This window comes from Parambassis ranga, chromosome 20, assembly GCF_900634625.1.
Source record: "Parambassis ranga chromosome 20, fParRan2.1, whole genome shotgun sequence".
Lineage (NCBI taxonomy): Eukaryota > Metazoa > Chordata > Actinopteri > Ambassidae > Parambassis > Parambassis ranga.
Genome location: NC_041040.1, coordinates 12,364,619 through 12,378,320, shown reverse-complemented (window position 1 = coordinate 12,378,320; position 13,702 = coordinate 12,364,619). Strand labels below are relative to the sequence as shown.

General features: G+C 41.1%; 2 protein-coding genes across 3 annotated transcripts; one reads left to right on the top strand and one right to left on the bottom strand.

The window, feature by feature from the left end:
* Positions 1–262: 262 nt before the first annotated feature.
* On the bottom strand, positions 263–4,643 carry mtfr1 (mitochondrial fission regulator 1). The gene is made up of 8 exons (XM_028433004.1): positions 4,557–4,643; positions 3,726–3,825; positions 3,322–3,420; positions 2,647–2,774; positions 2,328–2,557; positions 1,943–2,186; positions 1,644–1,824; positions 263–1,522 (listed from the first exon to the last, which is right to left on the bottom strand). Exons 2-8 carry the CDS (start codon positions 3,759–3,761, stop codon positions 1,475–1,477), a joined length of 966 nt encoding a protein of 321 aa, XP_028288805.1. The 5' UTR covers positions 3,762–3,825; positions 4,557–4,643; the 3' UTR covers positions 263–1,474.
* Positions 4,644–4,984: 341 nt separating this feature from the next.
* armc1 (armadillo repeat containing 1) lies at positions 4,985–12,228 on the top strand. 2 transcript variants are annotated; one of them, XM_028433457.1, is made up of 7 exons: positions 4,985–5,169; positions 5,834–6,040; positions 7,200–7,291; positions 8,618–8,810; positions 9,299–9,415; positions 9,663–9,737; positions 10,196–12,228. In XM_028433457.1, exons 2-7 carry the CDS (start codon positions 5,879–5,881, stop codon positions 10,385–10,387), a joined length of 831 nt encoding a protein of 276 aa, XP_028289258.1. In that variant the 5' UTR covers positions 4,985–5,169; positions 5,834–5,878; the 3' UTR covers positions 10,388–12,228. The 2 variants fall into 2 exon arrangements, with proteins under 2 accessions (XP_028289258.1, XP_028289257.1); XM_028433456.1 differs by having other exon boundaries at positions 5,831–6,040.
* Positions 12,229–13,702: the final 1,474 nt, after the last annotated feature.

Genomic DNA, 13,702 nt, shown 5'->3' with positions numbered 1-13,702 from the left:
CATTTTTGGGAAGACTTCAGTGTCGAGCCAGATTTTTGTAAAGGCTTTGCTGTATTGACCTTTTTGATACATGCCTGTTGCAGTTACAATTTGAATAATAAAACCTGTTGTTGATAAACATTGGACTTTTACATGAGTCAGGTATGCAGCTGAATATGCCAGTTACTTCATCTAAAGTTTCCATTCGTTTTCACTTAACCTGGAGCTGCAGATATGAGGAAAAGTTGTTAAAACATTGCAAAATGCTCTGGAACACATGAGAGCAGGTCAGAAAAATACTTTTATTTAAAGATTTGACAATATAGGTTAATTTTTATGTCTACAAAATCTTGGAATTTTAAAATTGAAATCACCGTTGGACTGCTGACACCCATCCACCTTACTTTATTAAACTAATTAAAGTAATTTGGTTGACCTGAGGTAGCAACTGCACTGGCGAAAGTAGTGATAACTGGTAACAATGTGCATTTTTGAATCACTTGGAACAAAAACACTGCATGAAAACTTCATGTGACTCGAGACAAGTTTGCAACAAGGCATGGAAAGGTGATCATTACTGGCATGAGTTACATCTTTGGGATGCTGATGACTGTCAGTACCTCAGGAACCATTATGATATCTGTACTGATGTAAAAACAACAATGCAGGGGTCTGGGAAAGTGTTTGGCAACAAAAGGAAACGGATAAAGCAACAAAACACTGCACATGTACCATTAAGTACCAACCTGTTCTCACCATTCGGACATCACTGACAATAATAAAAGATACATCAGACTTTTAGAAGGCATCAGTGGAATGTCTTTGGCTCTTAAAGAAACATTAAACACATAAATAGTAACTAAAACTTAGAAGCATATATTTGAACCAGACTACAAGTTTTGGGAAGCGTGGCGACTGGAATGCATCTCACACTGGCTCAACAGATAAAATAACTCCCAACATCACAGAGCGCACCTGCAGTTAACAGAAACATCTAAGACAGAATTAACCGTGTTAAAAACTTAATTACCTTCTCAAACCGCAACATAAATAGAAGACATCCAAATCATAAATTAGTCTACAAGTCATAGAACATTACAGCACATGTCAGAAAGTGCTTCTTTCTTCTGTGGTAGAAGAACTCGACTGCTCTCACACTGCCCTTCAAAATGGGAGTGCAGAGCTGATGAGCTATGTCATGTGCAACATGGAAGTAATAAGTGAAGAACATTTTGTAGTGTTGCTCTGAGATGTTAAAGAAAATAAACATTCACAAAAAAAATTGTGGTTGTAAAACAGAAAGCTAACATAGGTTATAAAAGTGCAAAAACGGATGGTCAGGAGGATCACCACATGCAACACTTTGAGATGGCAGACTCATGGGGCGGCCTCAGTCTACCGCCAGCAAAATCCTTTTGTCTTTCCACACAAACAGCCGACAGTACAAATAGATAAATGCACTTCAAAGTGTCCACACAACATCTGGACCTCCCCCTCAGATCAACTTCCTCTTTCCAGTTGCTTTCAACATGTGCTGGCCAAACTGTGAAAACAGAGTAAAGTCACTAAACACACAAAAACTCAGCAGTCCTATTTTAGATGCACACTGACAAGACCAGCAACACCCAGTGATGATTTATACTATTATGCATATCATTTCTCACCAGGGGGGTTTCACTTTGAGGTTTAACTTCTGGGACTGGCAGTTGAAAATCTTCCGTGTCATCTTGTCCACTGCTGTGACGATACCGATGAGCAAACTTGCGTTTCAGGGCTTCAGCGATGAGAGCTGCAGGGTCTGCCGGCTCCTTGGGTTTCTCTTTGGCATCACCTTCCACTGGACGACTATGGAAACATACAGGTAACAAGAAAAAGTACTCATTCTCACTACAAAAAACACTTTGTTGGCAACCTTTAATAACTTCCAGATATGTATCAGAGTGTGTCTAAAGCTGAGTCCTACCTTTTAACTGATCGCAGTTTGACTTTGTTCATGTCCTTCAGGACATCGAGCATGTTTGGGATTTCTGCTGGCTTGGAATCCAAAACTGTCTGGCAGTCTGTCCTCTTCCCTCTTCTCTCTTTTATCAAATCAATGGCTGAAAATGTCCGCTGTAGATTTGGAGGAGGTAGTGGTGGTGGTGGTGGAGGAGGAGGAGGAGGCGGCATGCTGCCACTTGGCTGAGGAGGTGTCCCTGTGCAAGCACCTGATGTAAAACAAAGGGAAGACAATGTTTGCTAGCTTTGTAACATGCATTTCTGCTGCCATCTAGAGGATTTTCTCTATTATTACAATGAAACAAATCATTCGGTATACTCCTGAAAAACTGTTTAAAATTAAGAGGTACCTGGCTGTGCGCTCTTTTCCTGAGCCAGTACAATTTGTGCTATCTGGGCTCTGAGTTTTGCAAGTTCGTTCTCCAGTGCGCTGATCTTCTGAATGGCCTCATCATTTGCAGCTGTAGGCCCCTGAGGGTCAGCAGCACTCTGATGCATGCTGGGTAGTGACCTCCGGCGAGGTAGAGGTATTCTCTGAGGCTGCTGGGCTCGAAATGCAAGTCCCAGTGGGATATTTGACCTGTTTTAAAAATTATTAGAAGTTCATCCTGACACTCTTAATAGCAGAATTCTCTTCAATACTCTTTCAGAATACTACCCCGCTCTCACCTGGAACTACCAAAATCATCTTCCTCCTCAGCTTTGTCGAGCCAGGCAATATCAGCCAGAGAGGCAACCAAGCCTTTCTGTCTCCTCGAACTAATCAGAATACCAGCGTCCTCAGTGTACGGATAAAGCTACCAGTTAGAAAGAAAAGCCACGTTAACACACATTATAATACTGCATTTCAACAACCAGTCATTAAGTAAGGACAGGGAAGGAATCTATACATTGTTCATACAAGGTTTAGGTAGCTCAGCAGGTCTATAATCACTCCAGTGTTGTTGAACAAACTGACCTAAAGCAGACATACTGCATTCCTCAGTGCTAAGGAGGGGAGCTGAAGAGAAAAAGAAGAAAAGAAGGGACAGCACAGTGCTGAAAGAGACAGAAAAGTAAAGATATTAAATAAACATGGAACTGAACTGAAACCGGTAAAGCTTCTGAACCCACACAGAACTCTGTAACAGTGACTTCACCCACTCTGTTTATGGTTCATACATGAAAACAGCCTGACAGGAAGGGGCAAACAAATGTTGAAGAGGGATTTGTTGTCACGTGACTTTAACACTCAGGAGAGACGGGCGGAAAGAAAGAAGAGAAAGGAAGGACTCAAAAGAGCAACAGTGTGCTTCTATATATTATGAACTATAAACAATTGTGATGATGGCAACCTTGCCTCACCTGGAAATGAACCCTGGGGCAGGGTTTAATAGGAAGGCTAGTGGCTATTCTCCTCACAATACTTCTGGAGGACCCATAGGGCTTTGCTGATCCGAAAGCCTGCAAAACACAATATTTACCACAAAAATTTAACACATTATATCAGTTAAAGATAAGGTGTTTAAATCAATGCAAACAGGAGAGAAACAAATATCCCTTTTTACATAACTTATTTTACTCTGTGATAAATAAATGATGTGTGAGCGCTAACTGACTGATGACACAATTTGTGACATCTAAAGGGGTGAAAACTGGTATAACCACAAAGCTGTTGTGTTTACATTGTGCTTAAATGGGTAATATAAATGGGTAATAAGAGCACAAAAGGGGGTTTAAGAGACACTAAAAGATATCGATACACATACCAGGTCCATTTCGATCCTCGCATACTCGTTACTCATTGCTGTTGATGTGTTTCACAAGGATAGATGGTCCCATGTGTCAACATCATCTCCAAATGATCATCTAGAAAAGTGAGTGAATCATAATCAAACACATAAAACACTCAAGGAGCTTTACATCTCCACAATATAGCTGTGTTAAAAAAAAACTATTAAGTGTCTGACCAGAACTCATGTTTCTCTGCTCTGTTTACTATAGATCCACTGCTGCAGGCGATATTGATCAAATGCAGTACTACATTTTACTGCTAGCACTTGGAATTGTACTTGTAAATGAGTATTTTTATATGACATTACTGCTATTATCGCTTTAATAAATAAATCTGATTAAAGGATTTAAACATTTTGCTTTAGTAATTTTTACTTTACATGGTCTCTACTTTTCTTTCTAGCTCCGATTTTCTGTTACAACCCTGAAAACACATAATTAAGGCAACGTTATGTTTCCAGCTAACGTTGTGTTTTCCCGGCGTTTGGTCAAACAAAAACAAGACATGCAGATGTCAGTCCCGACTCAGACAGATGTTAACTTACATCATACTCGATTATGTATTTATTATCCAATTTGTTTGCTATGCTAAATTAAACTAGCAATTTTTAACTTTGTGTTAGCGGGCATGTGCTAACTGACGCTAACGACAGCAAGCTAGCTTACACCAACTTACCACGAAGTAATGTTTTAGGACACACAAATTACTAGCTTCCAAAAACATATGATACACAACTAACGACACATGTGTTCACATTATAGCCGCATTCAGAGATCGGCTGTAGGTGACTTTGAATCCAACTTACCAGACTGACGCAGGCTGACAACTTTGTAAAGTTTTCCACCTTCAGCCTGATGGACAACAGGAGGTGACTACTAATGTGGGAAGAACCATGGAATGCATTATAAGCCAATGGGGTTGTATGGATTACAAAGGATAAAGTGTGACAGTTAAACGTCACTATTGGCTATTCCTATTTGATTGACAAGCAAAATGTCCAATTATCTTAAACGTACAAAACTAATCTGTCAGATGATTTGTTATTTTAGCAGTCAATCAAAATATAACATCCAATCCCCTGCCAGGACGTCTGTGTACGTTCGTTATATTTGCCTACACTTCCCGGCGGGGACATGTTACACTTAAACAGCTGAATCCCTGTGGAAAAGTGGGATGTCCTGGAACGTAAAACAGCTGTACCCTTCGATGTGCCCCAAAACCCAAACACTTTGCACAGCTGCTAGCTAAAGAAGCCCTGTAAAGAAAGAGGCGCTGGCCTAATGCTAGTGAAATTGTTTTGTTACAGTGTTTTTAATATAAGGTCCAAATAGTGTTCTTATTGGTTGCGTCGTTTTGGTATCTGTTGTAATCAAGGCCAGCGGGACTGTCTCGTGTTTTTCATGAAAACTGACTAAAAGGTATGTTATAATAATTGACATTAGCGCTTGCTAACTAAGCCTAGCTTAGCTGCTGGACCGTCTGTGTACCACAGGGCGTGATTTAAGGTGAGGTTGGGGGTCGTGGAAGTGTCTTTGGAAAAAACATTTCTTCTTTGACTCGTTAAAAATACTTGCCCGTGCTAGCAGCAAAGTAATGACATGAAACGGCATAACTTTAACATCTGCCTAGCTTAGCATGCTAAGCTATTTGCTGTTTTATAATTACATCTGCAGTCTTGTCAAAAGAACACAATGAGCGACTTATCAAGAGTCACTAATCAGTCAGTTGGTGTAGTCACATATTTCACTCAAACTCAAACAGGTTATAGACAAAGTAAGTCATATTCAGTTAGTTATTGCATGTCACATGAGTTGTAATCTTAAGTATATTGCACTCAAGTTAGAATTTTTATACCTAGTCAGGGTTTCCATATATAAATGTATCAGCACCAGCCAAATGCATGTAAAATATTAACAGCAACATTTTTTTATACACAAAATAATGATTTACTATAGACTGGCTTGTATATTTTAGATGTATCTGTTTAAATCATATCCTTGTTGAGTGTAACTATTGGCATGATTTCTCAACAGTTGTGTGCTGGATCCTCAACCTGTATATCTCATCTCTTGTTTTCAGTAGAGTGAAGGTTGGTTTGATGTGTGTGGCATTAAGACAAGAGGCACCATGAGTGCGGAGTTGGATGCACTAACTGTGGTAAACCAGCTGCGAGATCTTGCTGCAGACCCCTTGAATCGAAGAGCCATAGTCGAAGACCAAGGCTGTCTGCCAGGTCTTATCCTTTTCCTAGACCACCCCAACCCACAAGTGGTTTACTCTGCACTATTGGTAAGCAGCATGCATTTATTTGTTGTTTCCTTAAGGCATTTACATAATAACCTCTTTTGTAGTAAGTACAGCTCCACCGATTATCGGCCGATATGAGGTATTTGCCGATCTATTGATATCTGCTGTATGTCACATGAAGAACATAGCTTTAATAACGGTAAGAATCATTAAGAAGGCAGCAAATGTGCTATCAAAATGACGAAGGATACAATAATGATAGGATGGAGTTTTGGTAAAGGGATAAACAAGTTGACATTGTGACTAAGGGAAATAAGGTGTTAGCTATGCACACATGCACACACACAAGTGTGACCTTGTATAATAATAATAATTATAGTAGTAGTAGGCCTGGTAGAAGGGTGTTAAATGTACAAACTTGTCAAACATTTTGTATGTCTGATCAAAATGTAAAGCTTTGCAGTGGGTTTTGGGGATAAAAGTGTATAATTAACTTGAATTTTAAGTTTATTTTTAACTTTTATATTTAACTCCATTGTTATGGCTTAGACTCATCACACAGCACACATAACAGATATTAGGAGAAGCTGTGTTTGTTGAAGGAAAAATACATTAAAGAAAATATGTACATATATATCAGATTTTTACATCCCAAATATTGGTATCGGTGTAGAAATTCCTATATCGCTCGAGCTCTAGTAGTAAGTGGTTTCCACTGAGGAAAACTATACTAGTGTGAATAATCAATCCCAGCATACAAAGAGAGACGGTCCAGGAATGTCACAGCGGGTCTCTTAGAGTGGTGGCTCAAAGGCCATTCCTTTCTCCACCACGTCCCACACAGTCTAGCTGACACGTGGTGGCTTTAAAATGACTGCAGGTTTTGAAACACTGTGCAATGGTGACATCTACTGTCTGCTGTGGTATAAATAACATTTTAGTCTTCCTGCCCAGGCTCCCGATTTGTTCAGTGTGTGACTTGCGAGTACACATTTAAGTGGCTTTATGTAATAGTGACTCCTTGCCAGTTAGCTGTGAAGGTAAAACACAATGTGAGGGCATGTGTGTGTGTGTAGAGTGCTTATGTAATATTTTATCATTGCACATGTTTGCCTATTTTTGAAGCGCTCTATGTTTAATATCACAAAGTGTCTGTCAGCTTTTAGTGCTGGATAGATAACAGTTGACCTTGTCCTTGCAGGCCGTGCGCTACCTGGCAGAATGTCGAGCCAACAGGGAGAAGATGAAGGGCGAGCTGGGCATGATGCTGAGTCTGCAGAATGTCATGCAGAAGCAAGTCCACCACGTCATACACACACACACATGCTCACAATGCACTTTCTTCACATAACACCATAACCTAGAATTTCTTTTGTTTTGCATGAACAATATTTGCCAGTCTGCAGAGTTTTCCAAACAGGATGCTGTCCTTCTGTTTGCCGTGTCAGGATGAATGTGATTAAAGCTGAATTAGAGGATGGTGGCAATACATTTGAAATGCTGTTTGTGCATGCCACAGATTATAATGCAGCTTGTCATCTCTAAAGATTCTTGATGGGTCCACTCATGTGGTTTGACTGGCATAGGCATAAATGTCTGCTTGTTTCATTGGGTGGTTAGTTGAGTATTTGGCACACATGATATTTTTTGGTTTACTTAAAAAATGATTATGCATGCATATTTTGGTCATCCATTTTATATAGTTTTAGGGGGTGTCACAGTTGAGAACGCTAGGTTTTAGGTTCGTGAAAAGACCCTTCACCCCGTGGCGAAGCCAGTCACTTCTGCTAATCGGTGTTATATCAAGATGAGCCCTGCAGAATCAGCAGCAACTTTGGATAGAGGTCGATCATAGCTGGACAGAGTGGGACACATGGCTAAGCTAGAGTGCCTAAAATGGCTGCACGGAACATGTTTTAGTCTTTCCGGCTAATTAAGATGTTAAATTTGTGGAGGAGTTGCCTGACTGCATTGACTCATGCAGTGTATTAAATGGTAAAAATATACATCCACTAAAGAGTGTTTTTTTTCTGAAAGGCAGACGGGTTTCTGCAAACCAATGCTGGGATCACCACACTCCCAAGGGGTGGCTATGCCAGCCAGTCAATGTCATATGTGGTTACCATAGAAGGAGTGATGACTTGTTGACATGTAAAGCTGTATATGCTGGAGGGGTAACCCAGGATCCTTCAGTTCTGGTGCTACTACTGCAAGTGACCTCATGCTGCTTCCTGAAGTTAAATGCTGTCCTTTAAAATGTGCTCTTCAATCATTTTTTTGTGCAGAATGAGCCTAATTAACTTCAATGTTGTGTAGTGGATGGCACAGTTGCACTAAGACATGTGGCATTTATAATTTCATTGCATGTGAATGTGGGTGTCTCTTATATCCACTTTAAATCTACAGGAAGGATGTCACCAGGGAGATTAGTTTCATTCAGCTCTATCTACAGATCACATCTCTGCTCTCAGAGAGATACTGATCTAATTGACTTATTCTTACATTTACACCTGCATTACACCCATTGAGTGGCACTGACCACTTGTGTGTAAGTAAAACACCTTTTGGAAATGATCCTGTAATGTGAGATCATTTTTTTTCATTTTCTGTCACCTGAAGGAGTACGTCGCCTGGAGAGACCAAACTGCTGGCCTCTGAGATCTACGAGATTCTGCAGGCAGCTGGTAAAGAGGAGGCTGAACAGGCCGAGGCAGCTGCCGCCTCCTGCCGGCGAAAAGCCCAGTTTTTCCTGGGCTCCAACAACAAGAGGGCCAAAACTGTCGTCCTCCACATCGATGGACTAGATGACTCTGTAAGTGCTCACAGAGGGTGTTCAGGACTGAACACAGCCCACTGGCCTGCATCTGTGATGTCCAGACACACAAACAAAAAATACCTCCCCTCAGTTCCGCATGTCTGCTGCTGCTGTCATAATCGCAGTGTTGCCAAAGCTTCTTAGGAGTGTCTATCTGGCACATGATAGGAGGGCAGAGAGGTCAGGTTGTAAATGTCAGCCATTGAACAGCAGGATGCTGAGATTGAACCTGAATGCTGCTCTGTAGGAAACTTGCACCTAGCCAGATTACATTACAGCAGACAGACGGCCTCTGGTGAGCTGCATCCCAATCACCACAGCAGAAACACACACAACACTGTGACAGCTGGAAAATAGAGAGATATAACTGTATTTCTTTGAAATGTATTTTTAAGTCCACACTAAACAGCTTTAAAATGGAATAAAATAACACTGTTGATCTTTATGGTATTATTTCACACACATCTGTCTCTTTCTGCCATCAGACTCGAAGGAGCCTGTGTGAGGAGGCCTTGCTAAAGATTCGAGGAGTCATAAGCTTCACCTTCCAGATGGCTGTGAAGAGATGTGTTGTCAGGATCCGATCTGACCTTAAAGCCGAGGTCTGTATCTCTCCAGGCACAGAAACCACTCTGTTTGCATGTATGTCAATACCTGCATTATATTTATTTGTCACAGATGCTTTGAAAAAAACTGCATAGACACACCAGGTAAGCTAACCTTGCCAAAGAAAATAAAACCCTTTTAATACAGGACAGCTGGCCCTGGAGTGTCATTAAACTGTGTTCTACTCTATGTTGAGATGGTAGATATGTTGACTAACACAAAGGAAATGTTTTTTCCTCACAGGCTCTGGGAACAGCAATTAACTCCACCAAAGTAATGAAGGCTCAGCAGGTGGTTAAGACGGAGGATGGAGGAGAGGTAAGGACGGCTGAATTCTCAGACCTTATACCGTTTTGTATGACATTGTTCTAGAGGAGGCAGTTAATAGTTCATTGTGTTGCCTGTGTGTTGTTTGTTTGTGTGTCTGTCGTGCACACAGTGTAGTTCTTTCCACTTGTGGCTGAGACTCCCTCAGACTGACATGATTAGTCACATCTCTGCCACAGCCTGTAGCCTTGTTGCTATTTTCTAGAGATGTGACTGGTCCTAGTTGCTTTTAACAGCATCACTATTTCCAACAAGTTCTAAGGTTTGATTTGTTGCAGTACCTTATGTAACCAGCAGGGGCCAGACCTGCCTCAGCCATGTGTTTTTGACCTGAAAAGACAATTGTTTTCTTCTGTTGTCAAACTATTAAGCTTTATGTTGACCACCAAATATTTTTTAATACAAATTTAGTGTGTTTATGGTGAGGAAGATTTTTTTTTTATGTGCAGCTGATGGTGCCCTTCCAGGAGGGCTCAGCCGTGTTGGTAGAAGAGAACACAGACATCCCAGACTACCTGCCTGAGGACGAGAGTCCGTCCGATGAGCAGGACAAGGCCGTCACACGTGCAGGATCTATCACAGACGGCATGGGCTGGCTCAGCACAGCCGCCAACTTCCTGACACGCTCCTTCTACTGGTGACAACTTCCTGTTGCTCTCTTTGCTCCCTGTTGTGTCAAAGGTACCGTCCAGCTGCAGCCTTAGCGTCTCTCAGCCTAGTCCCCGGACTAAGTAACACTACGATAGTCTAGCCTCCCCTCTTCCAAAGCACACAGAGCCTGGCCAGGTGTGCAACAAGTGCTCGGCTGTCAAGTGGAACCTGCAATAACTGTGTATATATTGAGCTACAAATCCCACTACTGGCTGTATGTGCACAACTATATACTAACTGCATATGTATTTCAAACGACATAGCCAGAGGACTCGGATGAAACCAAAAAGCTTTGTTGACTGACACGTGGCAGGTGTAACTGTTCTAGGCTGATTCTGGGTACATTGAAATTCGGGAGTTACTGCTTTTGTGCATGTGTATTGTTTTGGTTACTTTTTTCTGCTCCCTTTTCCTGATCATTGTCCTTGTACTAAATATTTTCTTTTTCTTTTCTTCTGTCAGCTTTTTCCCCTTCCAGCTTCTTTATTTCTTAGCATGCTATTATGCTTTTGTGCCAATTTTGCCCGATGCCTACATCTGTGATTTTTGTGCGTGCCTTTTTTGACATTTCAGTGTAATTATTATTTATTCATCAAGTCATTCAAATGATTCGAGAGCTCCGAGCATGTTTGGGCTTTCCTAGCAGCAGCTGGCCTCTCCCAGCTTTTAGATCACTGAGGGACGTCTCTTCAGCAGAAACAGTAAATGGACACCAGCAAGCGGCCGCAGCTCGTTCTGCCACTGGCTGACATGCATTAGACTAAACTGCATTAATTAGTTAGTTGGCTGATTAATGCATAACCCCACTTTGTGTTGAGTCTTTTCTGTCATAAGCCTCTACTCCCCTGATGATATAATAGCGCAGAAAACTTGCTCTGTAGTAGCTGTGAATGGACTGACAGCAGTTTGTGTTACTTGCACAGAATTTAGGCTACCTCTGCTTCCAGCCTCCTATCTCACATCAGCATGCTGAACTCAGACCTGTTAGCTGCCTGCTTGTCAAATACTTCCCAGTGTTACCTTTAATTCCAGTGATATATATATAATTTTTTTTTACAGTATTTGTAGCCGCTCCTGTGCAATTTAATTTTCAGTTTAGCCAGCAGTGCCCTTAAAGCAATGTTGGTGCATGCTCACACATATACAGAGGATTCACTAATGCTGAGCAGTAGTGTCATACTGTAATAAGAGTTTGTACATTTTGTATATGGTGCCTGAGTCCCTAAAATCTTACATGGTGATTGAGAGATTTTTTTTCTTTCTCTTTTAGTAATGCGGATTTGTTGTAGCTCTTAGTGATTCTTCACCCCCTACAAACCCTCGACTCACTACAGCTTTGATTATTATGTGAGTGTCATTAGAAATTATTGCATACACACTGCTGACCAGGTGACTTTTATTCATTGGATGGTGCAGAGATGTCACAGTTGGTTGAAGTCAAACACACAGTAACCTGAGCTGCTGATGGCTATCTTCCAGAAAAGCAATAATAATTTTTTTTGCCATTAATGTACTGTGTGATCACAGTTCAGCGTATAAACAGTTAAATTAAACAGTTATTATTTGGGCAGTATTAAAATTTCTTCTTGATTTTTCACAGTTTATCTCTTTGTCGTGTCACATTTTATTTTAATATTTGGTGTCACACTGCAGAGAGTTGATTGTTGTAAAGAATCCTCCTCCATGTTTTTTAATTTACCACAAACCGTCCTCAAAAATGTAACTTCATGTATACAGACTTCAGCTGTCAGCGTATGTAATATTGTATGCAGATCTTAAAACTGTAGATTCCCATACACTGTTAATGCAAATAATGATAAACTCAAAAATCTGCATCGTCTTGTGCTTTTATTTATATATCAGACTCCAGGATTATGAAGTGTTGACCTCTGATTCTCCAGTATATTCGTGATAATTTTCATGACGTGTGCAGCGCTCTCACTACTGCTCACTTTGTCAAATCAAATTGCTGAGGGCAGCAAACATTCTTAGCAGAGAGACAGAGGTGAAATTCAGCTTTCTTTACTGGTGCATAAGTGAGGTGCCCCAGGGTAATCCTGTGGCCTGCCCACCACTCACCTCCCACAACCCCCCTTCAGCCTTGTGCTGGTAGGCAGAGGCAGCAACCAGCCCCAGCTGGAGGCCCTGGAGCCACTGACTGCTGCTGATGCTGCTGCTGAGCCTCCAATGAAATGGCACGCTGTAGAGAGGGCTTTCACTTATCTGCTGCATCATCCAGATGGACAGACACTCAAAATAATGTTTAATGGGGTGTGAATTGTTTATATCCTCGTGGTTCAAATTGAGTCTTTGGGTCTCAATTTGATGCAATTTTCGACAATTTACTTTACAAAGCTTATTGCTTAAGTCTTATCAAGCTCGTTCTTACCCTGCAGATATAAAAAACCAAAGTTTGTCTAAATGCTTGACCTCACTATAAAGGCGCTGGATGTATTCATTTGACCTCCTCTGCTGCTGCTGTGCTGTGTGATCTTCACCTTCTTCTTTCATTATCATTTTATCCTAAAGTGTTCCCATTAAGTGTTAAATGTTAAACTGTTACAGACAGATTCACGGTGATCAAATTCATGTTGTGTCTTGATTTTTTTTTTGTCATTAAAGTCCAGTGCAGTTTTTTCTCACTTCACCACTAGAGAGAGACAGTAAGCCTGATAGAGACAGACACAGTGTGAGTGTAATCTCATAACATCTGATGAAAACACTTGTTTGTAATTACATGACCTAAGATGATTATTGAGAGCCCGTGCTGAAGCTGCATTCCCATCTGGTGGGTTTGATCTTGAGCAGGAGTCATTAAAACCATTAATAAGCTTTATAATATCTGCACACCTACCGGGACTAATGCAGCCATAAGGTTGTTTTTAGTAGTTAATATAATGTGCACCTTTCTCCTCGATGCCTGAGCACTAATGATCATTTTCAAATGATTTTCTTCAAGGGTTCACATGCCGTTTTGTGACGATATTACACCTCTCTCAAGTGCATGAAGAACTGAACTCGTTTTCATATTAAAGCTGCAGATAATTTCTTTTGGATAAGCCAGGTTGCGTTTCCTCTCATCAGATAAAACATGCGCACTTCTCCTTTCCGCATATCAGCCCCTGCAGTTGCATATATGTGCATAAATGTGTTTGCCGGTATCACCCTCCCACCTGTGTGTATTTGCATGGTTAATCTGCGCAGAGGGCCTGATGGAGGGTAGATAGGTGCGTCGGGCTCTTGAGGAATTTTATTGGAGGTTCAGCTCCCAGTCAATGGGATCAGCCGTAAATCGCGCTCACAGT

What these genes read in the sequence shown, in the direction of transcription:
- mtfr1 (XM_028433004.1), bottom strand. Translation starts at nt 3,761, where the DNA reads ATGAGTAACGAGTATGCGAGGATCGAAATGGACCTG. An exon ending in CGAGGATCGAAATGGACCTG is followed by an intron (nt 3,421 to 3,725) that starts GTATGTGTATCG and finishes TGTGTTTTGCAG; the next exon opens with GCTTTCGGATCAGCAAAGCC. An exon ending in GATGATTTTGGTAGTTCCAG is followed by an intron (nt 2,558 to 2,646) that starts GTGAGAGCGGGG and finishes TTTTTAAAACAG; the next exon opens with GTCAAATATCCCACTGGGAC.
- armc1 (XM_028433457.1), top strand. Translation starts at nt 5,879, where the DNA reads ATGAGTGCGGAGTTGGATGCACTAACTGTGGTAAACCAGCTGCGAGAT. An exon ending in TCGATGGACTAGATGACTCT is followed by an intron (nt 8,811 to 9,298) that starts GTAAGTGCTCAC and finishes TTCTGCCATCAG; the next exon opens with ACTCGAAGGAGCCTGTGTGA. An exon ending in AGACGGAGGATGGAGGAGAG is followed by an intron (nt 9,738 to 10,195) that starts GTAAGGACGGCT and finishes TTTTATGTGCAG; the next exon opens with CTGATGGTGCCCTTCCAGGA.